Source organism: Triturus cristatus, chromosome 5_2 (assembly GCF_964204655.1).
Source record: "Triturus cristatus chromosome 5_2, aTriCri1.1, whole genome shotgun sequence".
Taxonomy (NCBI): domain Eukaryota; kingdom Metazoa; phylum Chordata; class Amphibia; order Caudata; family Salamandridae; genus Triturus; species Triturus cristatus.
This window is the reverse complement of record NC_140588.1, coordinates 803,298,997-803,315,951: the sequence shown is the minus strand read 5'-3', so window position 1 is coordinate 803,315,951 and position 16,955 is coordinate 803,298,997. Positions and strand designations below refer to the sequence as shown.

The 16,955-nt window shown below is 42.7% G+C and overlaps 1 protein-coding gene across 3 annotated transcripts in view; it reads right to left on the bottom strand.

Moving 5' to 3' along the window:
- MCF2 (MCF.2 cell line derived transforming sequence) overlaps positions 1-16,955 on the bottom strand; it is an 830,978-nt gene that overhangs the window by 323,008 nt on the left and 491,015 nt on the right. For all 3 annotated transcript variants that reach the window (XM_085607961.1, XM_085607960.1, XM_085607962.1), the window contains 2 exons: positions 5,427-5,618; positions 3,932-4,123 (listed from right to left, as the gene is read on the bottom strand). In XM_085607961.1, coding sequence (XP_085464087.1) covers positions 3,932-4,123; positions 5,427-5,618 — 384 coding nt within the window. The remainder of the gene's footprint in view (positions 1-3,931; positions 4,124-5,426; positions 5,619-16,955) is intronic.

The following is a 16,955-nucleotide window of genomic DNA, read 5'->3' as shown; positions in this document are numbered from 1 at the left end:
CACTAAAGTAGCCTTCTAAAACATGTCCATGCTTGTCTCTGTAAACTTTAGTGCAGTTTTAAATTGCCAATTAAGCTAGCAAAATGAACCTTTTGCCAGGCCTAAACCTTCGTTTTTAATACATATATGCCACCCCTAAGGTGACCCCAAAAGAGCCCATAGTGCACGGTGCATTTTATTCAAAAAGTAGGACATGTGTTTTGCACGTCCTGGTTAATTTTTCACTATTGTCAGGCGTATCTCTCCCATTTGATATGGGGCTATCTTTTTACATTTAATAAGTGATTTTAATTGGGAGCAGGTGGGAATACCATGTTTGAACTCAAATGAATTGTAATTTAACATCCTCTTTGATGGTGAAATCATAATTTATGTCAATTCAGAAAAAGCCACTTTTGGAAAGTTGGCATTTTCTTGGCCTAACCATTTGGTGCCGACTGCAAGTGTCCTGGGTCACATGACTGTGTTTACCTTCGCTCTTGTGTATTTCTCCCACACAGTGAGACAGAGGGGGGCTAGATGTTGGCAGAATGGGCCATCCGGCCAGGATAGTTGGGGGAGGAGCTGTTCCCTGCTGCATTTACATTTCAAAGGGCTTGCTTCCAAGAGACACAAAGGAACCCAACACTAGCCTTTTGCCACTCCAGATGTCTTGAGCCTTGGCAGAAGAAGGAAAGAACTTTCCAGAACCAGATGTGGGGTTAGCTTATACGATTCACCCACTTCAAAGGATGGCACCAGGTATAAATATTGCACCTGTTTCACAAACGTTGGGACCTTGGCATGGGTAGAGAGGCTTCCCGGGGGAGGTGGGAAGGGATATATCCTCCGTATGGATAACTGTGTTTTACAAAAAGATATCCCCCCTGGAACCTGGTAAGGTCCCTATGTGGCGAGGTAAAGAGAGGTAAAGAAAGGGGAAAAAACTAACGGCCAATGACGCAGGAGGGGGTGTTCTGAAGTCAAACAGAACACCTGAAAAGAGTCTGCATCTTACTAATTCAGTAATGTCCCCGAGTTGTAAGGGGGAAGAGAGGGAGACTCTTTTGTTATTATAGCCCTCACTCACTCCAATAGTGACATGCTTCATCATCGGGCTCACCCTGGCTCCTTAAGGTCAGGGTGGGCTCGACCGAGTTTCAGGGAGCACTTGTGAAGATTTTGGGTATGGGGGCGTAACGTTTGGTGATAAAATTGCTCTCCCACTCCTAAAGTATCCTTTATTAGTGGGGTGGGGGGGGAGGTTAAAAAAGACTATCGTAAGGTTGGAGGATATGATGGTCCAATGACCCTAACTGAACACCAACATGTTTCAGCCCTATCTCTGGCCTATTAATGGTCCCGGGCTTTCATCAGGGTGGGATGCAAAGATGTCACTTCTCCCGGAGACGTGAGTGCAGAGTGGTCATGCAATTACCATGTAACACGTTTATATATATAAATATATATAATATTATCATATAAGGGACAAGTCTAGTACCTGCACTGTTCTCTTCGAGGAACTTCCTGAAAGAAAAGAGGGGAAAAATCGGACATACACATAAAGGACAAGTAGTGACTTCTGTGTGGTTAAGCCATATGTTACTCTTCGCAAAAGAAGCATCACTGTTGTTGTTCCCCTTAGTGAAGTACCGTGAGAGCGGCTGGTGTCATGTGTGGAGTACCAGAGGTGGGTTGTGTCTGGTGATCACCAGTCAGAAACTGTACCACTGACACACATTCACGGGTCTGTTGTTTAGCCATATACTTATGGAAAAAATGCAAGCAGTAATTCTGCTTAATTCGTGCCAAACGCAATAATTGTTGCAGCTTAGTGTCATACACACATACACAGATGGACACTGTTACCCGTTTCTTTGACTGTTATTATGGGAGTAAGCATTGTGAAATAAGAATACAGAAGTTGATGACTATATGATTCAGGCACTCACCCTGGTAGGACAGGGTGTATGCTACCAACGAGGGGGAGGCCTTGTATTCACAGTTTCATCAAAGTTCCATCCCTGTAGGAGACCTACTATGCTCCGCTCCCCTGTTTGTCTGGGGAGGGAGAGAGGTGCCATAGGTAAAATACTAGGATCTGGAGCGCGATTCGAGGAAGGCATCTGAGCTGCCTGTATCTTCTGAGTGCCCATGCCATGTTGTGATAGGGTGGAGTGAGGGGGGCTTGGCACAATGTAATATGCCGCGTGACCGAGTGCAAATGGTCCGCGGTGGAAGTCCCGGTTGCCATGGTGAGGGGCAGTGACACTACTGTTCCTCCTATGTGGAGACGCAGTTGTGACTATCCGCAAGAGTGATAAAGTTGTAGTTCACTCTTTATACGTGAGAGACGCGGATGAGACTGTCTGCGACATTAATAAAGTTTTTGAGCGGAAGAAAGGGAGAAGTGCCGAATATAGGTGGCCAATACTAACATTAATTTGACCGTGTGCATCACCTATATTTCAAGTATTGCTGAATTTGTGATCAGACAAAAAAGTTTATAAATTACAAGCCAACCTTGAGAATTTTCAAGGGGAATGGTGGCGTGGATAGTTAACAGTGCCTATGTTGGGTGATAGGTAGGGGAAGGTGGACAAGGTGGAGGGTCCTGTTCATGTTCCAGCTAGGGAGTAAGAAAATGTAATGGTTTGTCACGATGTAGTCGAGACTGCTCCTCATAGAAGTTTATCTTGAGGGGTATGGATCTATGCATGTCCTAGGTCATAGCAGGGTGGCCATTCGTTTATCTGTTAAGGTTATTAAGTTGATTCCATGGAATGTCGTCGTTGAGGCCTGTTTTACTTTTCTGCAAGCGTTACACCCATCTCAAAGAACAGAGATGGGTGTATCCAATACATCTTGACAAACCATTAAATATTCTTTCTTTTTATATTACCATATTTACAACACACAGAGTGATAAAACAAAAATACTAGACAATACTAACTCTATGGGCATCAGAAATTAAACATTATTCGAAATCCGGTTTTATCTGGTGCAATGGGGTATTTTTGAAATTCACCAATCACTTTTCTGAAAACCTGAGTTTAAGAGGTGATTGCTGAACAGAGGGGAACTGTTTTAATGGAGTGAATAGTTTTAAGATAATTTCCAGAGACTGAAGAAAGATATAACAGAGGCACCTGCTCTTTATAATTTTGGTGAGAGGAATCACCAATTTCTGAAGGCAAGTGTGAGTTTGAAAGGTTTGGTGCATGTTCTCACAAATATACAGAATGGTTGAAATGTAGCAGTATCTTTGGCATTCAGAGAATTGAAAGATGTAGAAAAAAAACTAAGTAATTGCATTGCTAATGTCACTAGAAACAGAAGTCAGATACTACTGCAAGCTCACAGAATTGATACATATCTCCTAATTAGGGTTTTGATTTTCATGGGATGGCAACGTTGAACAGTGATGGCTCACTCATGAAGGCTTTTGGTAGAGTAGATATTTTAGACTTATGTAGCAGAAGTGCCCTTCACAATAAAACGTTATGGTAGTGTTTTTTTTAACTAAAATATATAAGATTATATTTATGTTAGCAATTAAATATGCTTAGCACATTTTTTATTATAGCTCCCAACACTCAATGCATCTCAGTGGGGCTTGCGGGACTCAGCAGCACGACATGCAGTTATGTTAACACTGGGTGTGTCTTCGGGGAGTTTTACAAGCAGTACTAATTGCAGAGGCAATTAGCCAATGTGTACGGTCTGATTCCTGTAGGAAGATTTGAGAATTTGATTTACAGAGAATAGCACAACCTTTCAGCATCTGTTCACACAAAAGATTCAAAGTGCCACAGACTATCAAGTGGTTGATTGCATACAATTAACAACCCATGCAAGAAAACCTGAAGAAACAATTATTATTTTCATGACTTCTGCATTATTACAATTTTCACACCATAACTAAATGCTGTTTCTGCAACCACATCCTTACCTTTAGCTCAGCAGTTAAAATGGATTCAAATTCATAGTGCAAGTCTTGGGGATCCTGGTTTAGGTAGAGACTTGAATTTTCAACGAATTTGTCAATGTCTTGCAAAGCTCTCTCTGCACCTTCTTTACTCTGACATCTATCCATCTGCTGATTAGCGAGAAGATAGGCCCCTTCATCACAACACTCTTGGGCCTGACAAAGAAAATGCACAAGTCTTTATTTTAATACTATCAATAAGTGTGCTTCAAAGGGTGCATCCAAGGTCTTAAAAAACACACAGCTCTCTTAACCCAGTCCTACATCGCTAAACGCTAAAAAAACCTAATTGAGATATTTTTCAATGGAAGGCCATTTTAACTCATCTGACTATAATGTAAAAGTTTTAGTCAAAGAGATATAAACTAAACTAGTGATATTTTGATATCCATGTAGTTGAATGAATTTGCATAATCCACATGAAATCATCACATAAATATATGCTATTTCAGAAAAGTCAGCCATTTACCAAAAACTTGAAGATCAAATGTTCCAGACTCTAGGTACATTTATACTGAAAATTAAGTAGACAATTTTTGAAGTACACTGAGAATATAACACTTGATAACTGACATTTTTTAACTACTATTAAAATTGTAAAATTTAATTCACAAATTTCATACATATAAACAAAGCTTTGGTGCGCAAAATACTTAAGTTTGGGTGTACATTTTGAGATGCTGAATCAAAGAACCTGGAGCTACGGACATTTCCTAACACCAATGGTACTTCAAACTTCCTCCATTTAACAGCTCGTCTACAGGGTGGGAAAATTATGCAAATTGCAGAAAACATCCACAAACCAATAAGATTGAGAGGTTGTTTTTTTTAGCATTTTGCAGGTTCTGTAAAAGGCACAAGTAGGAGTCTTATCAATCCACTAACCGCCATGTCGCATTTGGTGTGTAAGAAAAGGGTTTTTTCCATAGGGAAAAAATGTATCGCTGAGGAGGAAAAAACTAAAAGAAAAAAATACGCCAAAATGCTTTGTCACCAGACTTACTCCAGGTGAGTGTGGTTAGAGGAATTCCAGTAAGGTGCATATAACTATCTATAACTTGCCAAGATTTCCATTCGTTATCCACAGGAAGTTGGTGTCCTCAAAAAGTTGCAAATCTATGCATATCGTAATGAGAAAACCACAATGTGTATGTTAGAAAATTGTCATTATACTTTTACTGTTAAGGAGTGAAAATCATTCCTTTCCCCTCAGTTTTGTACTAATTTACGAACACAATATTTATTGGTGATTATAATATTCAACTTGATGTTTCTTTTGAGATGAATATAGGTTTGCCACCATCCATTACTGCCTGATCCATCACGTAACAAAAAACAGTGAAGTTAACAAAAGATAAGTGGTTGTGAGTAATTGTAGATATGGAACAAATGCATTGAACTTCTTTTGTTGCATAAAAAACAATCAGATTAGGTATTTATGAGTGCTCTTTTACATCACCTGTTGTAGCTGGATGAGCAGGTCCAGTGTTCTCATGAGTCTTGCATGCTTCCTATTGATTTCGTCAGTCAAAGTGTCTGACAAATGCCGTAGTTCATTGCATCTTTGACAGATCAAATCCAGTGCATAATGGTGATTTGCTGCCAGTTGGTTACCATGTAAAATTACAACCTGTGACTTCCCTGAAAGATCCTGTAAAAAGAAAAGTCTAAATTGTTTACACTATTTCATCCTTTCAACTGCAGTAATTTTCAAAAACTAATATGCTAAAATGCTGCTAGATGTATGTAGCTGTGAACACATTTTTCAGAGATATATAATTTACAAAATTACGATACATCTCTCTAATTTATGTGTTATTGGTTCAAATTTCCACCATGAATTCTAGGCTTCTTTTTTTAAAGTCTGACTTGAGAACAATAGAAAAAAATGAGAGAGGAGACTACTTTCATCCAGAATTCCTTTGGTGGGAGCTTTCAGCATAAGAGTTTGGTGTAGAACCCTGGACTATCAACTGACAATGCTTTAGTTATATCTAATCTGTATCGTAAAAGCATTTCAAGATCAACTATTCTAGACACATAGACAACTAACCTCATTGTTTTTTCCTCGATCACGCCAACCCATGCTTCATTTCCTACAGTTTGTTTATTTATTTCTATATTAACTGGTATTTCGGGTTAAAATTTGGCTAAGATAACCTACCTGTAAGTCCCTCGTATATGGTATGGCATGTAGGTTTAGAGATCGCACTGGATTTAATGCACTTAGGAGTGCACTGCTGTGGTGTCTGCTGTCATTGTGGAGAAGTGTGGCTCAATGATTAGAGCGGCAGACCCTGATGCAGAGGTCTAGCCTGGGACCAGGGTTCAATTCCCCGCCTCGGCGGGTCTTGGGCTCAAAAATTCCACGGACCTGAAAATTCTCGCCTCGGTGCCATTCCAATCATGGAGTCCCACTCTGCAACTCTGGGCAATAACGTGCTTAATCTCCACAACGGCCCCCACAACGCTAAGGATGCCTGGCCTCCACCTTGGGGGTGCCCAGGAGTGGACGCCTCACAGGGAAAGCCAGGATGGGTTCCACAGCGGTATTCGTACAAGCGCCTTGAGACCCTTGCGGGTGAGTAGTGCGCTATACAAGTATCAATTTACATTTACATTTACAATTTACATTTTACATTTCAAAGCCAGGCCTGCCTTGCAGGCAAGTTCTAAAATAAAACTGTGGCCAAATTTGAATTTGGAATTAACTGTACTTCCAAAGTCCAAAACGAACTTTTTATTACATATAAGTCACCCTCTAAGGTCTGCCCTAGGTGCCCCAAGGGTAGGGTGCCTTGTTATTAAAAAAAAAAGAAGGAGCATTATAAAATTTGTTTTATATGCCCTGGTGGGAAAAAGACAGCCAAAGTTGTTTTGCCCCCATTGTAGTGCTGCTAGCTCCATAGGCTGACATGGGAAGGCTTTATGAAACTTTCATAAAGTCTATTGGAAGTAGCTAGCAACATAATTCAAAGTATCAAAATAATAGTTACAATAAATTCAACAACTTTATGGTCAGATTTATTAGAACTACTGCAGAAAAGTAGCTTTAGAATGTACTATCTTGAAGTTACCTAAAACAGCCATGTAGCAGCCTCTTCTGATTGGCCAGCATCTGACAGCCTGAGTCAAGATGATCCCTGAGTATGTATAAAGAGGCCTGGGGCTGAAACAATAGAGCCATTTGGTGGAAGGAGATTTGCTTCCCAAAGAAGCCAGGAACAGGAAAAGGACCGGGGAGATAAACTGGACTTCAGAGGTGGAAACACAGAAGGTACTGGCCTAGGCCAGCCCCCACTTCCTTGATCCCCAGCAAGGTAGGATCCTCCTAATTAGATTAGGCAAGGGGCTGGAAGGCGAGTGTAGGGAAAGGTTAGCCACATCTGTGGGCTGGGCTAGCCAGACCTGCACTCTAAGGAGATAATTTCCCCATTTTGAATTTTGGAGAACTATACATTCTGGGTCAAAGATATTCCACATTTCCCAGAAAGTGGTCATAACAGAGGTGGCAACATGAACCCCATTGCTTGGGGTGCCCCCCCATTGCCAACTCAGAATGGGAAATAGATATGGAAGATCTGCAGGAGTCCCTCAGATCCCTTCCTGAAACATTTGAAGAAGAATCACTGCCCTTCCGGACCTTTGGACTGCACCACAGTAGGCTTGCACCTGTTGCACTCTCAAGAATCTACACAAGAAAGGACTATGCCTCTCTTAAAGGATAAAGAGTTGACCTCCTGAGCAGCAACATGTAGAAAAGAGTTGGAAGAAGCCACCTGCAACAGCCCACAGAGAGGACTACTCCAGCCAACAAGCTACACTTGAATTTCCTGGACTGCCCAGGTGCATTGTGGGAGATTGAGTCCTAAACCCCAAATGCCAATCCAGAGTTTCTGAACCTTTGGCCATCGCTAGAGGACACCTATTTCCCCAAAGGAACCAAGAACTGTTGGAACCCCACGGACGACCAACAGTGACACGCTCCCGGTGACCATCTTCCCTGCGAATGGGTCTGTTGGCACAATTCTTGAGAAGGTAAAACTTCAGCAGGACCTACATGGAAATGTATCTGACCCGTCCTCCATTGCAGTCAGCTTGAGATTTTAGATTTGACCCGGTCCAGGGCGATCAGATAGCCGCGGTTGGTGCTTTATGGTTTTAGGCACTAGGCTGCAATTTAATGTTTAAAAATTCAGCTCTCCGGCTCCCTATATTAGATTTTTGTCATTTTTATGTCATTTTGAAGACAGAAATATTCTTAATTTTTATAAATTGGTGTTGCAATTTTGTTGTCTTCTACTTATTTACTGTTTTGGTGATTGTAAATGCTTTACACAAATCTGCTAAGTTAAGCCTAACTGCTCGTCTTCCAAGCTACCAAGGGTTGATCAAGGATCAATTATTGACACTTGTTAGTTTTGTGGGATTATTACCAGATGTAGGAATCTACCTTCACCTACAATGTTGAATTTGGTCGCTGGAAAATCCAATAACCAGAGACTATTATTTTTGAATGCACACTAACCATTCTCTTGAATAGATTATTTTTAGTTTTCAATGAACTAGTGAATAGAGAAGTTAAATCACATGACAATAGCCTTGAATTACCCAATACTTTTATCCTACTAGATAAATACTAAAATATTGTTTAAAGAAAACTCAGTTCAAGATATAAATATTGTTTGGCACAGCATAAAGCGTGTGATCACTAGAAATATTACTCCATATTCCTCAAACAAATGGAACACTGGGGGAATGGAACTGAGTGATTGGAAGTTTGTTGACAATCGATACGGCTAATTGGAAAAGCTAACATAAAAACTTGTTGTTGCATGCAGGGATGGTTTCAAGGAAAAGGCATTGGACGCTTGAGTTGGGGCTCCCCACTAGGCATCCCATGGTTACCACATCCTGAGGCCCTTCTGTTGACCTCACTAACCTGTTTCCAAGACAGCAACAACTGGGGATTCTTTGGCTCACCGAACGATGCAGTGGTGCAGCTGGGGAGGTGGATCCCAGAGATGCCCTGAGCTGTTTCAAAACAGGACAGTAATGTTGCAGAGATCCGCCCAATGTTGTTCTAAATATTAGGACTAGAACTAGAGGCTTCAACTAGAAGCCCAGACCTCGGGGAGACCCTATTCCTTCAGAACCTGTGATGAGAGACTGAGGACTATTCAGCGGTATACACCAAAGCAGCAGTCACAACATCACAAGAGCCTGGGATCCAGCATTGCTCCTGCTGTGCAACTGATGAAGGGTGACATACAGAAACATGGTAGCACTCGCAAGGTAACCCTCCACAGTGGCCAGTGATTAATGGCCAGGAAGCTGATAGGTCTGGGGTCCATAAGCACCACAGAAGCACATAGCGATCTGAGCATGAAGGAGGGCATCAGGTGGGATCACAAAGCTGGGGCGGCATCTTCATAAGAGCAATGGAAAGGAGTAGCTGGAAGAACAGGAGCTGACTCATAGCCTCAGAGGAGATAGTCCCAACCGCCTCTCATGGTAGGAAGAGTGTAACAAACTGGTCGTTTCACCATACGAGGGCTTATATTAAGATTACCTGATTGCAGATAGATGTATCACCTGGGGAAGGTGCTGAGAGAAGAGAACTTATAATAAAAAAACAGGAGACCCCCTGTGTTGAGCAAATGGTGGGAAGGAAACTGTGGCATACTGCCAGACACTTGACTTTCAGGCGCTGGGGATTGCTACAGCTATCTTCACTGTTTCTGGAGTCAGAGGATTTCCTGCAATCACTGTGCTTGAAAGAGAACCTATAACCCCTAGCCAGAAGACAAAGACAGTGGGGATCAACTAAGTGGCACCAGTTGAAGTGAACAAAGACAGAAGATCCTTGAGTGGCTCTATAGAGATCACTAAATACCACAGCTGGAAGGTTTGGACATTCACCATTAATAACAGGAAGATGAAACAATGCCCATAATTCCTCCATGGTCTGTGATTGGCTTGTAAGATACTTTTATGCTCTTGAAACTTTGCATCCATTGAACATTGTACTTAACCCAGCTGCACTGTTTTACAGTTATCCTTGAATGAATGGGGGACTTTATGGAAAGCTGTAGTAAGGGCCAATGGTCTAGGATGACTATAGGCCATTGTTACTCTCTCTGATGCAGAACACGTACCATTGGGAGAAGGAGCTTATTTGAAGTATTTGGGGGTTGACGGATTCATGGAGAATGCACAATCCCAAGATGGTATTCTTATTAGTCACATGTACACAATATCCATATAAAGCTAGATAAGATCTTTTGCACTGCTTTCCTACTTATATCTGTCCCTAATAGAATATCCTGGAAGTATAATATCAGACCATAAAGCACTCTTTGCTGGATCTAAGATGGGGGAAACACTGAGCTGTTATCCCTAGCTGGACACTGCAGGCTATTGTGTTGGAATAACCTGCATTCAGACTCATGATAAATGATGAGATCCAACCCTACTTTGGAGAGAATTCAGGTATGATGACTAATGCTATGATCAAAATTGTTCAGCAGGTTATTCTCACCGACTGTATTAGGACCTTGCATTGGATAAGACAGAAAATAAATCATGACCAAGAGACCCATACGACAATACTATTGAGACTTGGACAACACACTGCCCAGAAATACAGTGAACAAAGAGAAAGCAGTTGAAGCAAGGAAAGAACATGCAAAAGCAATGGCAAGGTTGACATGCTTGGGCTATAGGGAATACATGACAAAACCGCACATCGAAGAAGATAGGACTGGTAAACTGCCTGATAATGAGTATTAGAGACACCGAGGTAGAGATGAATCATATCTTCCTATTTTATCACTTTGACCCATACAGGTGACACGAAGACCAAGAAATAGACTGCTAGCTGGGAATTGCGGCTCTGAAACACTTATCTTAATCACCTCAGGAAAGAACCTAATGCTGTCTGGGCTGTCCCGGAAATAAAGAAAGCCATTTCAGAGTGGGCTACTGGTAAATACCAGAGGACGGTTGGGTTCCCATATACATTTTTACAAATACAAAACATACGGCGTCCTGCTAGCACCTGAACTCACTAACGTACTCACTGGTGAACCTGAAAGCTTCCCGGTCTTTCTTGACTGATGCGTTGCTGAATGCATCTATTTTGAAACCTAGAAAGCAACTGCTGGAAGATTCCTTATTTCAACCCTGGTCAATGTTAAACATTGATCGGTGGTTCTCAGTCCTAGAGGCTCTGAATGTTATATTATCGATGTGGTGACTGTTTACAGAATTCTTGCTTAGTGATGATGCCAAAGGCAAGAAATGTGAGATGATCTTTGGTCACATATTGATAGTGATGTAAAAAAAGTACAGTCTACTGCATGCTTAGGTTTTTACAGGAAAACATGACTGCTGTATTGGACATAATCAAGATACTAGAGTTTGAAAACCCCCTTGTCTACCAAGTGTTCAGGGTAATTGGTGTAGATATGAAACGTCTCCTCGAGAGTACGCTGGGCAACACTTTTAGTGACTTTGGCACTGCAACATGCTCCATGTTAGAATTCTTGCCATTTGGTAAGCAAAGGAATGTTGGGGAGCAATTTAAGAAATTTTATTTTACAGTCTATGGGAAATGGCTTGCTATGATGCATAGAAATGTCCCTTCATCAACCATGGTATTTGTAGTAAATGAAGCCTCACTGAGGTACTCTTCTCAAGTTCTAGATCCCTTCTGAATTTTCTCTAGACTTTGAATAGTACTGCTTCATTTTTGACCGCTTCAATAACTGAGGGCATATGTGCCCAATTCAATGCTTATGTTGCAGAACATGTCCTAGAGAATCATAATGTTCAGGTGCACCAGTATTGGCATGAAAGGCTAAGTCATTGGACAGAGTTAACAAATTGAGCACTGGCTGTTTTGGCGTTGGCCGTCTCAAGTGCCAATGTTGTGAGGGTCTTTTCACAAATAAACATTTATATAGGAAGGAAAGAGTGCGCGCGCATGACCAAAGACTCACTAAAGAAGAATTGTATGATGTACTACAATAAGATTGATTTGTAAAAATGTATTTGGACCTCATATACCCTGTACACACGCTATCTATACACATGCGCTATCAGTACAGTAAGCAAGCAATAATTAAAAGCAAAACAATCCATAAACACCGGAAAAACATTGCTTCTGTTGTTCTTAACGGTGCGACAATATGTAACCACTGATAACCACTGTTTTTTTAAGGTATTGAAAACACTGAAAAAAAGTAAGAGGGGAAGGATATGTCCACAGCGTTACGTGACATTTTTGGCAGGCCTGGCTGACAAATTTACATGAATAGAATTTGAAAGGAAGACAAAATAATTTTAAATGTGTCAATTGTAAAGTTTGTTATTGTGGCAACATGATGTGGGTTTATTATTCACTTTGAGCATGTTAGATAATGTGACTCTGATCTTCTTTCCTTGCCCTCTTGGTACAAACTGGCTTGGAATCAGGAAAGGGGCACTGTTGGAAATGGAGGGTCCCTTGTTGGCAGGTTGTTACCCTGTTCAAGTATAGACCCTTCTTCCTAGTCAGGATAAGGGGGTTGCACTTCTAAAATAACCCCTGCTCACCCCCTTGGTAGCTTGGCACGAGCAGTCGAGCTTCTCTCAGAGGCACTGTGTAAAGCATTTGAAAATAACCAGCAGTAATACAGTGAAAACAATACAGAAGGACACTGTAACAGCTTTCGAAAAATATCTATGCCAAACAAGACTAAAAGCAATAAAGGTCCACCATACAGTTCTTAGAAATATCAATAAGCAAAATTAGACTTAAAATATAGTTCCTTGAAGTTGAGAACTCTGTCCCGGGCTATTACGGCATTGTGAACAACAAATCCAAACAGTTCTGGCTGACCGCGGCATTGCGAGCCAGCTACTGTGTTTGGAAGACCCGCAAAACGGTACTTTTTAGAAATACAGGGCGCCGTGGACCTCGTGGTGAGCTCCAAAGAGCCAGCGTCTGCAAGCGTCGGTTTCGGAGGTCGGTGCAGGAATCATCAGTCCCTTGAAGTCACATGCGTTGCAGATCGAACTCCGCACAGATTAAGTCGGGAGTGCACACGTCGGTGGCCATCGGGGCTGCAGTGCAAAGTGCAGCGCTGCAGCATGCGGTGCCCTCAGTCCGCGGTGGTGCCAGCTACTTGGTGACAGTCGTCCAGCAGTATCGATGAGACCAGGGCTGTGGTGTGAAGTGGTGCGGTGCTAGTTGCGGTGCTGGCAGGTCACAGTGCATGCAGCAGCATCATCGCTGCTGAAGTGCTATTATCAGCTGACGACCCAGAGTCAATGGTGCCGGCATCAGTAAGCCAAGGCAGCGGTGTGGGACAGGGCAGTAACTTACAAGTGGTGCCCTCAAGCCATGGTGCAATTTGCGATGTCAAGGTTGGCATGGAGCTGCGTAATCGCGGATACCAGAACAGCGGTGTGAAGCAAGATGGTATGAAGTGGGGTGCCCACAGGTGACTGTGCAGGCTGCGGCTCGGTGGTGGCATCAGGCGACATCGTCAGTGAGACCAGGGTTGTGGTGGGAAGTACAGTGGTTCCCTCTGCGGTGCCCTCAGGAAACTGAGCCGGCAGCGGCATCATTGATGGCGTTGGGTTGCTTTTTCTTCTGTTGCAGCACAAAACACACAGTTCCCAGTGCTGGTAGTAGATGAACTTGAACTTGTTGCTGTTCCTGAGACTTCTTGAACATGGGGCACGCGCTAACTCTAGCCCCTAGAGAAACTCAAACAAAGAAGTTGCAGAACGTTCAGTCCAGTCCTTTCTCTGCTCAATACAGAGGCAGCCACTGCAGGCCAACCAATCAAAGCACACAACAATGTGGTAGTTCCTCCTCACAGCTTCTCCAGCTCCTCATCTTGGCAGGTTCCTTGATCCAAAAGAGTTCTAAAGTACTGGGGTCAGAGCCCTAATATTTATATCACATTTTCTCTTTGTGGCAAGGGCCTCTGAGCCCAGTCCAAACCAGTTCTACCCTACCAGGCCCCGCTTCTCTACAGAAGGTAGAGACAGCATTGTGTAGAGGAAACGCTGCCTGTTCAGGTGCTTGTGAAAACTCTTCCCACCACTCTAAATGCAGATCAGGCTTATTCAGCCCAACTACGAGTCACCCAGGAAAGGTAGGACACATCTCAACCCCCCCTTGTGGCCTTCTACAGGGAATCCACATCACCAGCCCGTCAATCCAAAACCATACAGTCAATGCACAAACTAGCACTGGCACACTGCATGTTTAAACAAGAAAATGCCTACTTTTTAAAAGTGGCATTTTCAAACACACAATTTAAATAGCCATCTCCTTAAAACAATGTTATTAAATTCTGAGTTCAGAGAGCCTAAGCTCCCAACGGAAAGTTATACTTGTAAGATGTTACAAAGCAACTCCCATGTTAGCCTATGGGACAGATAGCCTTGCAATAGTGATAAACAAAATTGGCAGTATTTCTCTAATGGGACATGCCACACGCACCAGGACATGTCCTACCTTTCACATGCACTGCACCCTGCCCAGGGGAGTATCTTGAGCCTACCTGAGGGATACCTTACATGCAGGAAAAGGAAATGTTAGGGCCTGGCAAGTGGGGGCAAATGCCAGCTAAAACTGCATGCAGACACTGCAGTTGCAGGTCTGTGACACCTTTGAAAGGCTGCTTGTATGGGTAGCACAATCGGTACTGCAGGCCCACTAGCAGCATTTGATTTACAGGCCCTGGGCACACACAGTGCACTATATTAGGGACTTAGTAATAAATCAAATAAGCCAAACATGGAAAAGCCAATCCATAAACATAGTTTACAGTAGGAGTACTTGCACTTTATCACTGAACAGCAGTGAGAAGTGCGCAGAGGTATTAACCATCAAAACGAAGTCTAACGTACCATTAAAAACAGGAGGCCAGAAAGCAAAAAGACAGGAGAAACACACCACAAGATTCCAGGTCTAACAGGCAACTATCTGTTCCCGACACCTGCACATCTACAATTTCATGTTGTGTACTTCCTCCATTCAACCCCCTTCCCCATATGCTGATACCATGGCCTACCTCTCTCAGGCGCATACTTTCAACAACTTTAGACAACACCTTTCAAAACAAAAGATACGCATAAATGGCATCCTATAACTCTCCTCCACTAGTCTGCCCTTCTTTCTATATCTCATGTTTTAAAATTAATACTTTGTGTTCTGTCATCTGTCCTCCTACCCACCCCAGAAAAATAAATTAGTACCTTGTAACAATTCCCCACCATGCATGTTAGTACCCCACTTAACCCAACAAGATACCAGCTAGTAGTGCCAGATTGCCACCTGAATTGCTCCAACACTCTCAGATCAGCTGAGACTTGAGCTGAGACTTGAGCAATATAGTTAAGGTGGGGTTAAATGCCATTCCATCTCTTTTGTTAGATCCCTGAGGGATGCAGCAGATCGGAGTCTGTCTCTCTACCACTTCACTTTGGACTCTATTATTTTCATCACTGTGGTTTAATGCAAGTGGACAGCTGGATTACAAATCCAGCATTCAAGGTACTACCTTCTAAACAACATACATATTTTTTAATCTGGGTTTCATTTGTGTTTTATTAATGACAAAATGTACAATACATTTGTTAGACCTGACAGCCTTATCGTGATCTTCCCCCAACTTTTTACCTGCCTTCCTCCATTTTCCTGACCTTGTTTTTGCTGGCTTTAGAACTCTGCTTACCTTACCACTGCTAAGCGGCACTACAGTGCTTGTGTTCTCTCCTCTAAACTTGGTAACATTGGCCTAACCCCAATTAGCATATTTGATTTACTTACAGGTCCCTAGCAAAGTGCACTACATGTGTCCAGGGCCTGTAAATTAAATGCTACTACCTGCAGCACTCATTGTGCCACCCACATCAGTAGCCCTACAACCATGGCTCAGGCCTGCCAGTGCAGGGCCTGTAAGTGCAGTTTTACACTGCTACTTCGACCTGGGAAAACCAACCTTTTGCCAGGCCGAAACCTTATCTTCTAATACATACAAGGCATCCCTAAGTTTGGCTCTTTTTAACCACAGGACAGGGTGCAATGTATTTAGACGTCAGGACATTTACTTTTAAATTTGACATGTCTTGGTTGTGAAAATACTCCCAATTTCAATTTTCACTACTGCAAGGCCTCGCCTATAGGATAACATTGGGATTACCTTATTACATCTTTTATTACATCTTTTAAGTGTAATTCCCAATTGTGAAGAGGCAGACTTTTCAAGTTTGGTGTCACTGGACTTAACATTTAAAATCCCAACTTAGGTGAAGTTGGATTTTAAATGACAGTTTACCTAATGCCACTTTTAGAAAGCAGGCATCACTTATTTTAGCCATTTAGTGCCTGCTGCCTGTCTCTGTTCAGTCTGAGTTTGGTGACAGCTGGGCTTTGTGTATTCCCTCTGAACAGCCACACACAAAGGGAGCGGAGGTGTGTCTTCATGGGCCTTCCTGGGAGATGGGAGGGAGGAGCTGGGCACAGCCTCACACTTATACCTGAATAGACTGTGACCTGTCCCCACACAAAGGGCTGCATACCCCCTGTAGTAAGCCAGGGCACTTCAATGCTGGGTATAAGTACTGTACCTCTGACACCATAAATCGAGTATACTTCTGGACCTGTGACTACTCCGCCAGGAGGAAGAATGGCTGTGCTGATGAAAGGACTGCCAATCTGCTGGACTGCTGCTTTGCTGGACTTCTGCCTTTCTGTGCTCTTGCCTTGCTGAGCTGCCCTGCTGTGTTCCTGAGAAGGACTGGACTCGCATAACTTGAACCTAGTGTGACTCCAAGCGCTTACGGGCTTGCATGCTATTTAAAGTTTCAGGGATAAAAGACTCCAACTACCTGTATTTTCATCTCAACTCTACAAGCTGCAAGTCTGCCCTGCCAAATGGTGCCACTCCAGTCCTGGACCCTTGGGAGTGAGTCCTAAGCTGCT